Below are 17,274 nucleotides of genomic sequence, written 5' to 3' on the forward strand. Positions count from 1 at the left end.
TTTCAAACCTAAATAGTTTCCGGAATTATGTGGAATATACATCTATAAAATGACATATTTTTCTTACCCTAAACTGGAAACAAAATACCCTACATTCCACCTTGTTATCTATAATGCATTTCTTTTATGTGTAGAGTTTGTCTCTGAAAGTATTATTTTATGAATGTCTATTGTTTACTGTGCTCAATATAATGTGCACAAATGACTTAGAAACTTAATTTTTGTTTTTCGATACCAACAGTTCAAGAGAATGCTAAATCGGGAACTGACACATCTTTCGGAAATGAGCCGCTCAGGGAACCAGGTGTCTGAATATATTTCAAACACTTTCCTCGGTAAGATATTTAAGCAAAACTATCCCACAATGTACTGTACTTAAGATTCGAGGAAGCAGTTTGCAAGCTGAATTTGTGAGTGCAAAATGAGATTGAGAAAGCCCCAGTGTGCATGGCAAAGCTGGATGAATTGCCATAAGCTCAACGAGACCAAATATAGCACATTAAATTTTATTTCATGGGTTACTTCACACCCCTGTAGGTCAGGTATAGGTAAAGGGTGAATGGGTACATGAGGTATGTGTACATATATATGGTCACTCATTCCGTGATAATAAAAGAAAACAAAGATACACAGGGATTTACTTATTTACAAACAAATGTGTCATTGCAGAACAGAAAAGAACCTGTTTAATAATAACATACAGATATATACTATCTCTAATAGTAGGGAGAATCTCTTTAGTAAGATTTAGATCATAGAGTTAGTGGGGTGAGTGAGACATCTAATCTGGCGTGCTGTTGCTTGGCAACTGTTCATGCTTTCCATGACTCTGAATGCAACAGAGCAGCAAGCTACACAGTACACAGTACCTTATATGATTTTTTTTTCAAGAATTAGAGCCACCTAGAGCTGTTCATTGAAGCTTGTTATGAAGCTGAAACTTGCAGCTGTCACATCAGGGTCATAGCAGTAGTTAGACATTGGCAGTAACCCATTTCACTGAGCCAGAGGTTGATAGTTTGATTTCCCACTGTTCCTCCATGGGGTAAGCTGCAGTTCCAAAGGGCCCCCAGAAGAAAGGAATGGTAAACTGCTGTACTCCTGAGCACTGTATGCCTAGAAAATCCTGGAAAGGGTCACCGTTAAGTCAGAACTGACGTGACAGTATACTGTTATTACTACCTGATACCTGATATGAAAGCAGCTATTCTTTAATAATATTTTAACAGGGATTTAAAAAAAAAAAAAACAACGGTGGCATTTATAACCGCATAATTATTTCGGCAGCTAATATCCCCTCCATCATCCTTCATATCTTATACTCTTTACCTAAAGGCATCTATTTCAGACACTGCAGACACTTTCAATATATATATATATAAGCAGATACAACTGGTAATATAACTCACGTCCAGCTACATAAACAGTCAAATGATATATTGATTCCCTCAATACTGAATGGCTGACCAGTTTATCCATAATGCAGTAAAAGGACTTTACAGATTTGGGTCTTAGCATTTAGCTTGAAGTCTGAAAGGTGTGATTGGCTTGTGCTCTGAAACGTTGATGTGCAGCATAGTTGAAATTTCTTTTTGAATGGAAAATGGGAGCTTCTGTGTGTGGGTGCATGTTAGGTTAACTTAGAAATTAGTTCCAGTATGCTCTGTAAGGTTTATTTTCAAGTATGTATACAACCTATGGCAGTTCAGTCTCTACTCTTAGAGGGATGTATTTGTAAAGGGCATGGATGATTCTTCCTTCCATCATTTTGTCCAGTGGGGTATGTTGAACCGAGAGAGAATTGCTGCCCAATGATAACAAGTCATGTAAATTTCATAGATAAAAGTGAGAAGCTTACTTGGATCTCCCTGGCTGTAGTCTGACAGCCTTACTAGTGTTTTATACTGGCAGCCATAGGTTTCACTAAATGGACATAATGTAGAAATGAGTGCATTAAATGTAAACCAAAAAAGAGAGCAAAGGGTTAGGGTGCCAAGTGACATGTCCAAATTAACCCAGCCTGGACCAGGCTAGATCACGTGAGATGTGGTGTGTCACTTGGAGCAATTTTTGCATTGATATGCAAGGATCAGGTGGTTTGGGGGTAGGAAACCGAACTATACCTCAAGCAACCCTATTTGGTTCTTCCTCCATATAAAGAGAAAGGAGGAAGGGGGAGAGACAAAACAGATCCTCCTTTTGATATCCTCCTGTCTCCTCCTCCATGTAGGAGCAGGAGGAAGCTTTTTCTTTTAAAACTTTTTTTTCTTAAGTGGCATAGTGCATCAGTACTTGCCTGACAAGGACTGAAAAGACCCACTTGCTTTATCTTTTCCCCTGCTCCATGTGGAAGCAGGAAGAAAATTTCAGTTTCCCAAGATTGGTTCCATCACAGCAATTGTACATGCTAGAACTTAACCAAAATGGAGCATTCCTGCCTGCACCAAAATCCCCACACAAAAAAACAGTAGTCCCTGATATTGAACAACAAAAAAGGTTTGGATAGGCATGTGTCAGGGATGAGCTGGTTCACAATGACTCATATTTCATTTGGTCTCCAAGCCGATCCACAAACAAGACCAAAGCATGGGACAAATCTCCATCTAGTTACACCCTTACTTATGTATAGAAGCCTTTTACACATAAGTAGAACTCGCATGTTGTTGCAAAACCAGTGGTCATGCTGGCTCTCTTGATCCTTCTCGACTGCACCTTCTGTAACTCTCATACCATTGGCTATGTTGGCTACAGGTGGTGGGATCTTTAAACTAAAACATCTAGAAGACCACCATTTCCTGGCCTTGCCATTTAAAAAGGAAATGGCAAAGAAATGAGCTTTACATTTCTTCCTCCTCATCCTAAAAAGGCCTACTTTGTTTTTCCTGAAAATCTGCTGTCAGGGGGTCGGGGTGTTTTTGGAATAGTATGAGGGGCAACATAGGAGTGCTGAGTGAAGAAGTGAGGATCAGCTTCCAGCCTGTTTCCTTCGACAGGAATGCTTTGCTGAACACCAGGGCCTCTCACATAAATGGAATGACTTTTGGAAGGCCCTAGGTTGCCCAACACTAATTCACAGAATAACCTGTCTAGGTTCTACCCACTATGTACATTAAATATTATACATTCATTTATATCCTTTTTCTATAGACAAACAGAACGATGTGGAGATTCCCTCTCCCACTCAGAAAGACAGAGAGAAAAAGAAAAAGCAGCAGCTCATGACACAGATCAGTGGTGTAAAAAAGCTCATGCATAGTTCAAGCTTGAATAATACTAGCATTTCAAGATTTGGTGTGAAAACAGAGAAGGAAGACCATTTAGCCAAGGTGAGTGACTTAATATATTTATATTTGTCATTTTTTAAATCATACAAATGAGGAGAAAGAGATGGGGGGGGGCAACTGATTTAGTCCAGTCTTTTGTTTTATTTTCATCAACAGTTTCATTTTTTTTTTCAGAGGGGGAGATTTACAAATTAGATTATAGTTTTTTCTATTTTCCCATACCCATGCATCTAGTCCCCTCCATTGCAAATTTATTGTTATAGTTCAGTTTCTATGGAAAATAAAAGGAGAAAAGGGGAGAAGATGAGGAGACTAGCAGAGAAAAGTGAAGGGCAGAAAAATCATTGTGATTTGTGTGATGTGGTGTGCTATTGATACAGATATTTTATTCTGTAAAATGTATTTTCATGGTCTACAAGTATTACGAGATCTATTTTCTTATTTTAAAAAATTCTGCTGACACCTTCCTCTTATGATACAATGATGGCAAAATAAACATATAGTTTCTATTTAAGACTGGGAAGGGAATAATACATTCATTTTCCCTAGTTCCTTTCACGTGCCATGTTCTTTTGATAACCATGTCATTTGTATTTACTCTATTCACATACAAGAAAACTGTTGCTTGAGTTTATAAATACAGTTACAAGTCATACAAGCCATCAGCTTTTTAGTGATTATATTATGTATTCATTAATTTGTTTTATTCCTTCCCCCACCTGTAGGAGCTGGAGGATCTGAATAAATGGGGCTTGAACATATTTAATGTTGCAAGATATTCCCACAGTAGACCTCTTACTTGCATTATGTATGCCATTTTTCAGGTTGGTAATTACAGATGATGATGATGATGATGATGATGATGATGATGATGATGATGATGATGATGATGATGATGATGATGATGATGATGATGATGATGATAAACAGTAACAAGAACAAGCACTCCAAACTAATATGATGAAAGCTAAGATTCAAGCTAACAGCAAATGTTGACTCTGCCAAGAAAAAGATGAAACTATGTCACAACTCATCTGCGAACAAATGTCCAAAGATTGCACAAACAGATTACAAAATCAGACATGATAAAGTGGCAAAATTAGTGCACTAGTTACTATGCAAAAAATATAAATTGCCAGCCTCCACAATCCCATGGGAACATCAAGCAGAAAAGGTGTGAGAAAATGAGGAAGGCAGGATCTTGTGGAATTTCTGGATCCAAACTGATAGACATCTTGAACATAACACACCAGACATAATAGTAATACAGTACAATAAAGAAATGTCTGGATCACTGACATTGCAATTCCAGGGGATGCCAGAGTTGAAAATAAAGAATTGGAAAAACTAACAAAATACAGAGGTCTGGCAATCTAAACATCTTACTTGTGGATAAAACACACTTCAGTGGTCCCTGTAGTCATCATGGCAACAGCCCAGGTTGTTGCATTTTAACTACAGTAGCTCAAATCTTATTGTTGCTTACAGAATATTTGCTAAGTGCAGCTCATTAAAAGAGATGCTACGTGCCTCTTAGTTGCATAGCCAGGTGTGTGGCCAAGCATAGTATTGAGACATGTCTGGTATGCTAGCTGCAGTTTGTTCCAGTGAGTTACCCAAAAATTGTGCAAACACTAGTTGAATTGCCTAAGCCAGCTTCTCCACCCTTCCTTTCTCTCAATAACGAAGTCCTGAGGTTTGTATCACTTTACACAATTTAAATTTCCCTTAAACAGGAGAGAGACCTTCTGAAGACATTCAAAACCTCATCAGATACCTTTATTGCTTACATGATGACTCTGGAAGACCACTACCATTCCGACGTAGCCTATCACAACAGTCTCCATGCTGCTGATGTGGCCCAGTCAACTCATGTTCTTTTGTCTACGCCAGCATTGGACGTAAGTAGTTCAGCCTCCCCAAACTGTCTCATGAATATTCACCATGGTGATAATGAATCTGTTGTGCTAGATGATTCCGTTTTCTTGTAGCATAGGCCTCAATTAATATTCTCGCGTAAAAGGACATCATCAAAATTATATGAATCATTCAGTTGTTTTGACAACACATGTGCAATGTCACAGCTGCTTCCATGTATTCTTGCAAGCTAGATAATTCCAGGATTAAACTGCGGCATAGGACAAAACAGCTGTAGGAGTTTCTTGGCTGAATAACCAGACTGCACTTGGTGGGAAGCAGACCTGCACTTGGTTTGAATTGTAGGCATAGCTGTCATGAAGAGTTCAGAGAAATGTCAGAGATTTCTCATAGGTCATGGTGTAGATACTCATTCAGGCCTAATAAATCTTTTTGTTTCCTCCTCTATTCTGACTGAGCACACTCTTCTTTACATTCTGCTCTTTGTGTAGATTGTAGTAGCTTCTGATTCATCCTATTTCTCAATATTCTTGAATTACTGCAAAAGCAAGATCAGGAAGCATGGTTTATTAGCAACTTGGCTGTTGCATGTGTGATGGGATATGGTTGAATTTCAGCATATTGTTAGTAAGCCTAGATTAGATACTTACTTAAAGCATTTGTAACCCTCTCCTCAGCTAGAAAATATCTTTCCAGAAGGTCTTAAACAAGGTTGATAATATAAGACAGCCCTGCCCTCAAGCTTACAATCTAATAACACAATGCAGAAAAAGACAGGGTGGATTGGGTGGGAAGGAGTTTCTGAGATGGGAACATTTAGGGAGAGGTCTAGACTGTACTTTTATATCAAATGTTTTCCCCATGGGAAAGTTTTCATATCAAATGTAACACCTTGACTTTTATGGAGCTATTCACCATTCTGCACTGGAGTTGTTGCATCCCACAGGACATGTCAGGGTAGAGGCAAAGTGGCAGGTGCCCCTGAACATTTTTTAAAATCTATGTGCCACTGAATGATGTGACATCTAAAATGGTTTTGTTAACTACAGCATTATTTCAATGCCAGTGGTTTCTTTTGAGAAGCATATAATAACTTACAAGTTCATAACTTTGATGCCTATTGTTCATTCCTTTCCCTAGGCTGTCTTCACTGATTTGGAAATTCTTGCTGCAATTTTTGCTGCAGCAATTCATGATGTGGATCATCCCGGTGTCTCCAACCAGTTCCTTATTAATACAAGTGAGTTCTTTTTTGCATAAGTGAGTGGGCCTGCACACATTAAAGCAAAGTGTGTGATTTCTATACTGCCGCATAGCACTTAAAGCACTCTCTGGGCTATTTAAACAATTTAATTGTGCTGGCTACATATTGACATACCCACCCAGCTGAGTAGTCAATTTGCCAACCTCAGAAGGATGGAAGGCTGAGTCAACCTGAAGCTGGCTACCTGAATCCGTTGGGATCAAACTCAAGTCATGAGCAGGGTCTTGACAGCAGTACTGCACATGAGACTCTCATGTTAACACACTGGCCTGAATATAAAAGTATTGGGAGTTGTAGCTTTTCCTTTTCATGAAACCAATTTATTAATTTGATTTTTTTAAAACTGGATGGCAAGGACACTGCACCATATATGCCTGTACAGTGCACATTGTAGACACTATAATGTACACTCTGTAGACCTCAATGAATGTCCTAACCATGATTAAAAAAAAAAAAGACAATAGAAATCAGTGCATAAAGAACTTATACTAAATATAATTTGGGTTTATCAGGCATAATTTATCAGTGCAGCGACTATCCATAAGTCACATGAAATTATGTTGATCTATGTTCCATAATATTTGTATATCCCACATACTACTATACTAATATTATGGAGTATATATCGTCATAGTTCCATCTGGTTTATGGATAGTGGCTGCACAGATAAATTGTGCCTTATATACTCAAATTATATTTTGTATTAATACTTTATGGTGCTACGGCATTTACCTATTATCCAGCTGGGATGCAATTAAGGCATCAGATCAGACTTCTCAAGAAACAGTCACAGCTGGCGCACTAGTTTTCATTGTGCAAATGCATTCCTGGCCACCACCATAACCTGGGCATCCAGGCTCATATATGAATCCAGGAGCACCCCCATGTTGCACACCTGTGTTTTCAGAGGGTGCGTAACCCCATCCAGTACAGGATGCATCCCTATTCCTTGATTTGTCTTTTGACCAACTAGGAGACAAAACAGAGCCCTGAGAGACTTTGCAGGTCAGCAGTAAGGGGGGTGAACACAAATCCCCCAGCACCACCTTCTGTGTTCTCTCGTCCAGGAAGGACTGGAGCCACCATCAAATAGTGCCGCCAAGTCCCCTCCCAGAGAGACGGGTCAGGAGGATACTATGGTTTACGGTATCAAAAGGTGCTAAGAGGTCCGGCAGAACCAGTAGGAACACACACTCCTTATCTAGTTCCTGGCATTATTTAAGAAAAACAGTTATATGTTTAGGACATTCAGCTGGATAGCTCAATGAGTTAGATACTGAGTAGAGATGGGGGTATTCGTATACGAATATGAATTTCCCCACAGGTGCAGATAATGAGGGTCCAGCCCCCTGGGGCCACACTGATCATGCACCATTCTGCCACTGCTGCCAGCTTCGCACTCCCTTCCTATTGATCCAGAGCTCGCGATGGATTAGCCACTCTTCGAGCTGGCAGAGAGGCTCATCATCCCACCTTCTGCCAGGAATGGCTAATCCATTGCAAGCTCCAGAGCGATAGGAAGGGAGTGCAGAGCCCCGGCAACGGTGGAATGGTAAGTGGCCGGTCTGGCCCCAGGGGGCCGGACCCTCATTATCTGCACCTGAAGGGGGATAGTCGTATTTGTATATGAATAGCCCCGTCTTTAGTATTGATCTGTAGAGCCAGAGGTTGGGAGTTCAATTCCCCCACTGTGCCTCCAGGGAGAAGAGACAGCCTGTGTGACAATGGGGCAAGCTGCAAAGTCCCAGGATGTCCCCCGAAGAAGGGAATGGTCAACCACTTGAGTGCTGTCTACCTAGAAAAGTCTGAAAACGTCACCATAAATCAGAATTGACTAGATCGCACATGGTTGTTATCATTGTGCAGGATTCTCAGTGTGGTGTAGTGGATAGGGTGATGGTCTAGGACTCAGGAGGCCTAGATTCAAAACCCTGTTCAGCCATGGGAAGTTATTGGGGGTGAGGAACTGGTAAAACCAGTCCTTAAATATTTCACTTACATTGAAAGCCCTATTAAGGTCACTAGAAATCATTTCCAACTTGCTGGCATGTAACAACAGAATAATTAACACACACTGCTTCCTTCTGAAAACATGCCTTGTTCTTAATTGTGTCCTTTTTCCTCTCTTTTATTCCAGATTCTGAACTTGCTCTAATGTATAATGATGAGTCTGTCTTGGAAAATCACCACCTTGCTGTGGGTTTTAAGCTGCTACAAGAAGAAAATTGTGATATATTTCAGAACCTGACCAAGAAACAGCGCCAAACTCTCAGGAAAATGGTGATAGACATGGTAGGAACTTAGTACTGTTCAACCTTCTTAGTGCAGCCTTGCCTGCTATTTCAAGCACAAATTCCCATTTTGTTTTCCCTGCAATAATTCTTTCTCATTCCACAAGGTTTTGGCAACAGATATGTCGAAGCACATGTCTCTTCTGGCAGACCTGAAGACCATGGTGGAAACTAAAAAAGTGACAAGCTCCGGGGTCCTTCTTCTAGATAATTACACGGATAGAATACAGGTATGTATGCGAGAGTACAGTGTCTTCTTTAGAATCCATGGCATCAAATCAGATCAAGAATCAACCATCATTCTAAGTCAACCATCAATTAGAAGAGATTTTTTTTCTATCACACTTCTATAATTTTAGAGCCTTTTCAGAGCCTGGAGGATGTCTAGCACAATGGGCTGAACTCTAATTCTAATGCAGAATGCTAGTGTCACTTCCCAGAATAAAAACTTTTCCCCAAAATGTAGGGCTTTTGAAAAGTAAAGAAGCAAGGCTGTCTGAAAAAAAATATATAGTGGGATGTAATAGAGAGGAAGTGGGTGGAACTGGAGACAGTGCCAGTGTAGCTGTTGCAACATGAACTTCTGTTTGTGCTGCAATTACGGTCGGGAACAGGACTAAGCTGACAAGCACATTTTACATGTAAATGCTAAAAACCCATAAACTTCTCCACAAGATAGGAGTACAGTGGTTTGTGGTTTCCCATTTTCCGCCTTCCAGCCTACCTGGAGAAGACAGGATTTCGCAGTCATAATCAGTGTAGTGTTCATTTGGGTTAGTAGGGCAAGTGTTGTGAAATCCACAAGTTTGTTCCTTCCGTGTTTACAAGATTAAGCCTTCCCAGAGATGGCCAAGAATAATGAAATAAGTTCTCTCTTCTTTAAAGGCAGGGGAAAGTAGTTGATTCAAGGTCACCAAATAAGTTTTCTAGTTAAATTGGAATTTGAACCTGGGTCTCCCAATCCTCGTCTCATTAATCACTGCATCACATTGGCTATCAGTAAGAGTTCCTGAAACCCAAGATTAAACCAGGGTCCTTTAGCTCTCTAGTCACATCCTCTTCCAGTGTAATTGAGCTTGTATTACACACTAGATGTGTGGATCCGGACCTTTTTCTTTCTTTCCTACTTGTATCTTTAAGATATGAGAACACCGGAACATTGTCCAAAGCATTTTGGAACAAAGTGATAGGATATGGGTTAACTGTATATGACAGAGGTCAGGGAACAGGGGTAGATTACCCCAAATGGGATAAAAATGAAAATCCTGGGGGTAATGGGGATGGCCACTGTAGGCATTTTACCCCCAGGCATTTTATTTCAGACGATGCTGTGTGTAGGTGGGCATTCTGTCGTGGGGAGAGCGAGCCCTGGCGAGGAACTGCACAGGGCACCTGCCTGTCCTCCTCACCTCCAAAGTGTGTGGGGGGGAGGGGCAAGGCAGTGGACCGGCCCCCTTCCCACCCCGCCTCCCCTGAGCTCATGGCCAGTGGACCTGCCGGCCCTGTCCAAGGACATGCTTTCCCAGTAGTGGCAGCTCCAGACTGGCTGCCTGGACAGTGGCCACAGGTCCTGGGCAAGCGCAGGAGGTGCAGGGGTCGGCCATGGAGGGCAAGAGCCAAGGGGGGGTAATGTCAACATAAATAAATTTGGGGGGGGGGGGTAAAAGGTAAAAAAGTTCCCTGACCCCTGGTATATGAGATGTAGTCAGTTGGCACTGCCCCACTTCCAAAGTTTAGTTTTGTGTGTGAGTACTCAGGACAGTGTTTATGCAATTTGGACAGAATGAATCTATTGCTTCTCTTGCCTATCCACAGTTAATTAGGTTGATGTAAAATGACCTCCCGCCAGATAATCTGCATCATGATTGTTTTAAAAAATATTTTAATGAAGTTGTCTTTTATTAAATATTCCAAAATGAGGGTATTTTTGTGATCGAAATGTTCTTGTAATGCAAAATTGTACTGAATGTACCAAGCAAGGAGGGAATGAAATGTTCTATTCTGACACATTATCTGAGTCTTCAAATTAATACAGATTTTTCAATTACAGGTTCTCCGAAACATGGTTCATTGTGCTGATTTAAGTAATCCCACAAAATCTCTTGAACTCTATCGGCAATGGACAGACAGAATCATGGAGGAGTTTTTCCAGCAAGGGGACAAAGAACGGGAGAGAGGAATGGAAATCAGCCCAATGTGTGACAAACATACAGCTTCTGTAGAGAAGTCGCAGGTATTTAACATTCCTTTTTGCCCCACCAGCAGTGTTATCCCAGTTTATAAATGACACTTTTGATTAGGGTTTTTACAACTAACATCCCCTGTTCTGTTCTATACTGTTTATTTATTTTTCTTTGCTGCTTGCTTTTAGTGGCAAATATCCAGAGATTTTTTTTTTTTTTGCATCTAGTGCTGAATGCAGAGTGACGTGTGTGTATATGTCTCTCTCTTTGCCATGAGGCCAGTTTTGTCTGCATAAGGTGTGACTGTTATATGGCAAAACCAGCACCTTGAACTGAGCTCAGAAATATATTGAAAAACAATGCATTTGGTTGAAGACCAGTGATATACAGACTGTAAAGTGCACACCAGAGAAAATCTGACCAGCACATTTTACATTAGGTACAACCTCCAAATATTTTTTCAAGTCCCTACTCAGCTCACTAAATAATCTTTCTCTTTCTCTCTTCCCCATCACCCTCTTAATAATGTACATCACAGAACAAATTGAAGGTGACTAGGTGTGGTTCCTTGAATTGCTTAGAAAAAGAACCTGATGAAAATGCAGTAAATAGCAATAACTAAATATAATTTATTTCAGTTAAGAACTGTCCTTTAACTTCAAAAACTGGTAAACAGTCAATTGGCTCTTCTGATCTGAGCTATCTGCTGGGAAAATTAATTTTCAACTTGATTTAAAAATCAGAAACCTTTCTTGTGGCATTCCTCCTGAATGAAAGGAGCCAAAGAGCCCCCCTCTTTCAATAATCAGACAAAGTTTTTGGACATAAAAGTGTCTACTGAGTACATGCTGCAGGAAGTTTTCGTCACCTTTTGGCTTCAGCTGCCCAAATGGTCACAATAGAATTATAATGGCTCATTCAACATCCTGTTGTGTCTGAAGGATGCAAATGTGATTTCCAAACCAAACATCCTTGAGCAGAGATGGGTTCCTCTGAGAGTCATTTTCCTGCCTGTAGAATGCTGTCCAACAGCACTTGGACTTAAGTAGCAAACTCTGGCCAGGCAAAAAGCTTTTCCTCTACAGCTTTCATGGCCATTCAATTTTCTCCATCTTAAACTTCCTGTCTGTTAAGTAACTACGAAGTAATACAGTTCAGAGCTGACTTGTCAAATAATATACAAAACCATAATTTCCCCTCAACGACAACCTCTTTCCTCAAAACATCACAGTATCGCCATACTGGGTGCAAGGCACTGGATTTTAATAATACTGTACCTGTTTTCTCTGTGTGTGCTATACAAAACCTAGCAAAATGAGAATATGGACGTGCATACATAAACACCCCATTTACAGCATTAACCTTTTTTCATTTAACAATATAGTATGACCAAGCTGAATATATTGTCACTGGATTTCATTTTATTTCCTATTGTAATTCAAGGTTCCAGTCTCCTATCCATAGACCTCTTTGGAGTCAGGATATTTGAAAAACTGTCTCCATTCCTGTGGATCTGCCTGTTGTTTGTCATCAAAGACCTTCTTACATGCTTCCTCTCCAACCTAGCAGTATTAGGTTGGTGGATACACAAAACAGAGGCTTTTCTCTAGAACCACCCTGATTATCAAACTTCCTCCTTATAGAATCTAGAAAACACCATCATTATTAGACAGCCAGTGAAGGTGGCATTTTCCATTCAGTTTTCAGGGGCTAACATCCAGTCACTTAGTATAGGAAGTTGCAACTGGAGTAGGCCCAGCAGAGATTTGGCAGGTCAATTCTCCATAAGTTCTATTGATTCAATGGGCCTTCTCTAGTTGAGTCCTACTACACAATGCAACAGGATTTCAGCCGATGCATTTTAATGCTTGTTTTCTCTTTTATCTATAGATGTTTTACACCCATTTTTAATTTTATTGTTTCAATATGTTTTTTAACGACTGCTGCTGTTCTATCAGATGTATATACTGCCTTCAACCCCCACTGGGCAGTGGTGCAATTCATAAATACTTCTATTAAATAAATACATAAAAGTTGCTCTTAACAAATTCAAGGCTGGAATAATCTATATTTCTTACTGTTTTACAGGTTGGGTTCATTGATTATATCGTCCACCCACTTTGGGAGACATGGGCAGACCTGGTACAGCCTGATGCCCAAGATATCTTGGATACCCTAGAAGATAACAGGAATTGGTACCAGAGTATGATCCCTCAGAGCCCCTCTCCTCCTCTCGAAGAATGCAACAGAGACTGTCCAGGCCTGAACGAGAAGTTCCAGTTCGAGCTTACCCTTGAAGAAGAGGATTCTGATGGACCTGAGAAAGACAGTGACAGAATCAGCTATTTCAGCAGTACAAAGACACTCTGTGTGATTGAACCAGGAAGAAGGGGTTCCCAAAAGGAAGCTAATATAGAAATTTTGACTGAAGATACATCACCTACTGATACTTAATGTACTGTAATCTGTGTCAGTGAATTTAAATACTCCATGCACATGCAGGTTTGTCTTGCTGACTCGCCTGACACCTGGGTCTTAGGCCAGCATCTTCAATTGGTTAAAAGACCTTTCCAGTTACTTGAGATTGGAGTCAGGGTTAAAGAGCATGTAGTTGACTGCTCAGGAAATTAACAGATGATTTATATTGCAGCTTCAAGCTTTTGTCAGCCAGAAAAATCAGAACAAAACCCAAAATCATTGTGGTGGTCTGGAACCAGTGTGAGCTGTTACTGAATAAGCATGATAGGGAATGACACAAAGTTGAAATGTTTTCTATTCTAAAGGGGTTTGGAAATCTAGACAGGTCTGACAGCTAGAACTACTGATTCATAACTCTGCATTTAAAACTTGTCCTCCTGTCTGCAGACCCGTGTGCCTTTTTTATAAACACTTCCACATCTTTTCGAGAAACCTATACGCAGCAAAATATGTTTGATATTGATGTATAATTTTTTAATTATTATTATTATTCCTGTTTTAAAGAAAGAAGTCTTCCTTTTTTAAGGGCAATACTTGTTACTTTATTGCAGTTTAATCACTTGTGACTCACTAAATCAAGCAGGGTGACCTCCTCTTTGCATTACTGGTCACTTTATCAGTCCCACAAGATCTGTGTAGCTCTGCTGTTTGCTTGCTACTGAAAGCAAGATTTCCAACAACCGTTTTCAAAAGGAAAAGTGTAGCTTCGTGTTTTCATAGCACAATATGGGCACATGTAAACAAACCAGCAGACGGAGGTAGTATGGCGTGCAGTCTTCCCTCGTGGTTTTCCTTTTTCCCTTAAACACAGTGGAAGTTGTATGCTTGGCCCTTTTGTGTTTTCTTTGCTGCATAGTTCATGTCTACTAGGTTTAAGATTGTTTTTCCTCCTGCACTTGCCTTGAGCTCTAACACGTCCAGTACTGTTTATAACAGTGTATTTATTACTGAATGTACATAATGTAATGTTTTGTAAGTATTAATTTATATAAATTAACATTGCCTGTCAGTGGTGATGTTACTTGTGTAGAAGACTCTGGATGAGAGTTGCCTTTCTTGTAACCTTTTGTACTGCATAAAACAGAAGAACCTGAACATAGCTTAAAAGAGACATATGGAACCCAGAGAGGGCATTCAGGTGGCATTGTTTCTAGGGGTTACATTTCCACTAGGATTTGCGAACCCATCACTGTTGGAAGCTGAGAAAGATTTAGGATAGTCTGTTAAAATGACGTGAAACTACTGAAACTCTAAAGAGATCCCCAGTAAAAGCCACATGTGTTAATGTGTCGTTTTTCAAATTTGCAAACAAGCCAATGTGAATTTCTAGGACAAAATGTGAACTGATGTTATAATTGTGCTGTGAATCTTCCAACAAAGCTTGTTAGGCATGTATACAGTGCCGATTTCAGTCTGTAAAACCATGTTTCAAGCTTTCAGTCCAACTTGTGACTAACTAGTTGATGAAAATAGCACAGTTGTGCATGATCAATGGGTTTGTATGTCTGTTTAACACTGCATTGTTCCAGGTGGTTATTTTATTGTTTCAAAGTTTCACAAAATTGTATGTTGTTATAGTATTATATATTGTGTTCACATGCATTCTTAAAAGATTTTTATATGAAGTGAATAAATGGAAGCATGACTTAGATCGGGCTCTCCTTGATAAAAATTTTAGTCAGCTATTTTCTCTCAGTTCTCTGAGTTTCCATTAATGCAGACTTCCACATCTTGCCATCATCTCTGGTAGCAAACAAGGAAGGAATCACTCCAGAATCACCACAGTGTCTCCGTTTTATTCTTCTGTTTATCTCAATGCTAGCTGGCGCTAGTCACCAGTGCAGACAATAATGAAGCCCAGATTGATCTTCTGTGTGGTGCTTTGCATGGAAATGTAACAGTTTTTCATCATAAAACAAGGAACTTAGGTATGTTTGTTGCTGTATTTCATTGATTTCCATTGGTCTGTGCAGATTTTAACTAGCAACAGGGTTGTACAAAAATCTGTGAAAAATCATCTTGAAAATTGGACGATCAAATTTCTAACAGTGCATAGTCCAACACGGAACAAAGTCTACTTAAATTCATTTATTTCATGGTGGCGCTGCAGGTTAAACCGCAGAAGCCTCTGTGCTGCAAGGATGGAAGACCAGCAGTCATAAGATCAAATCCACGTGGCGGAGTGAGCTCCCGTCGCTTGTCCCAGCTCCTGCCAACCTAGCAGTTCAAAAGCATGTAAAATGTGAGAAGATAAATAGCTACCACCATGGTGGGAAGGTAACAGCGTTCCATGTCTAGTCACATTGGCCATGTGACCACGGAAATTGTCTATGGACAAACGCCGGCTCTACGACTTGGAAACAGGTATTAGCACTGCCCCCTAGAGTCAGACAGGACTGGACTAAATGTCAAGGGGAACGTTTACCTTTACCTATAAATGTTAAATCTTCTCAGATCAGCACCACTTCCTCCCAGGATAACAAAGTCTTCATCTTAAGTAATAACACAAAATAATATCTTGAAATACTTTTCTACATTCTTTTTGTCACTTCAAGAAAAAATAATTAAACATAAATAAAATCAGCTACTTAGTAATCAGTGTGGATAAGCCAGTGAAAATTTGGTATAATATAATTGAAGTCCATTGTTTATATTTACTTACGATGCTGCATTACATTTTTCTATAAAGGTGATCAAAGTGGTTCACAGTAATTCAAATACAAATACACGCAGCCATGGAAACTCATGGTAAAGGTAAGATAAAAGTAAAGGTTCCCCTTGACGTTTCGTCAGTCGTGTCTGACTCTAGGGGATGGTGCTCATCCCCGTTTCCAAGCCTTAGAGCCAGCGTTTGTCCAAAGACAGTTTCCGTTGTCACATGGTCAGCGCGGCTATACATGGAACGCTGTCTACCCTCCCACCGAGGTGGTACCTATTTAGCTACTCGCATTTGCATGCTTTTGAACTGCTAGGTTGGTGAGGAGCTGGGACAAAGTGACGGAAGCTCACTCCGTCACATGGATTCGATCTTACGATTGCTGGTCTTCTGACCCTGCAGCACACAAAGGCTTCTGCGGTTTAGCCCGCAGCGCCACCACATCAAAACCACTCCTTAAATGCCTCACTTACCTTGAAAATCATATCAAGGTTGCTATAAGTCAATTCCAACTTGATGGCAAATACAAACATGCACAGTGGTATTCAAAAAGGATTTTTTTTTCGTAGTGGTCTCACTATTGACTCCTTTAGGCATGCTGGAACCCTATCTTGCTGCAATGAGGCATTTTCACTGTTCTTTTTAATCGCTCACACAGTCCCCCTCTGACTGGTTTTATGAACCAGGAAGGGCAAGGATCCAGCACACATATGATGGCCATCACCTCTCCAAGGACCCTGTCCACATCCTTTGTCTGAACACTTAAATTTATACATTAACACAGGACTAGCAGGAGCCAGAACTACATTAATCAAGTGCCTGTATCAAGTACAAAATCCTGTATCACGTGCAAAATCCAAGTTGGAAAGGCTCCAAATGACTCTGTCTGCAAAATACAGAGCAAATTCATCACAGTGGGCTGTTGAGTGGTCAGCATCTCCAATATCTCCTCCAACAGCTCAGGAAGGGAGACTATTGGGCAATAGCAAGGGTGGCACACCAACAGCATCCTTATTCTGTCCCAGGCATCCACATTCAAGTAAACACAGTCAAACCCAGAAGACTGCACGATAGAACAACTGGTAAGGAGAATCAAACAATGGTAGGTGAATACAATTCCACCTGCTCACCCACCCTTCAAGTGTAGGTTACTGCTGCTGCACAGAATACCCAGCTAGGCAGAGCTGAAAGATTAATTTCTCCAGCATCCAACTAAGTCTCTGTAATACAGACCAGGTTG

At 40.3% G+C, this 17,274-nt stretch overlaps 1 protein-coding gene across 8 annotated transcripts in view; it reads left to right on the top strand.

Annotated features, from left to right (window-relative positions):
• The window catches only part of PDE4B (phosphodiesterase 4B), a 316,990-nt gene extending 301,963 nt beyond the window's left edge, over positions 1-15,027 (top strand). For all 8 annotated transcript variants that reach the window (XM_072997776.2, XM_072997778.2, XM_072997777.2 and 5 more), the window contains 9 exons: positions 242-335; positions 3,148-3,326; positions 4,010-4,108; positions 5,021-5,185; positions 6,303-6,402; positions 8,564-8,718; positions 8,825-8,947; positions 10,768-10,950; positions 12,989-15,027. In XM_072997776.2, the coding sequence (XP_072853877.1) occupies positions 242-335; positions 3,148-3,326; positions 4,010-4,108; positions 5,021-5,185; positions 6,303-6,402; positions 8,564-8,718; positions 8,825-8,947; positions 10,768-10,950; positions 12,989-13,354 (1,464 nt within the window). In that variant the 3' untranslated portion in view covers positions 13,355-15,027. The remainder of the gene's footprint in view (positions 1-241; positions 336-3,147; positions 3,327-4,009; positions 4,109-5,020; positions 5,186-6,302; positions 6,403-8,563; positions 8,719-8,824; positions 8,948-10,767; positions 10,951-12,988) is intronic.
• Positions 15,028-17,274: the final 2,247 nt, after the last annotated feature.

This window comes from Pogona vitticeps, chromosome 4 (genome assembly GCF_051106095.1).
Source record: "Pogona vitticeps strain Pit_001003342236 chromosome 4, PviZW2.1, whole genome shotgun sequence".
In the NCBI taxonomy this organism is placed as follows: Eukaryota; Metazoa; Chordata; class Lepidosauria; order Squamata; family Agamidae; genus Pogona; species Pogona vitticeps.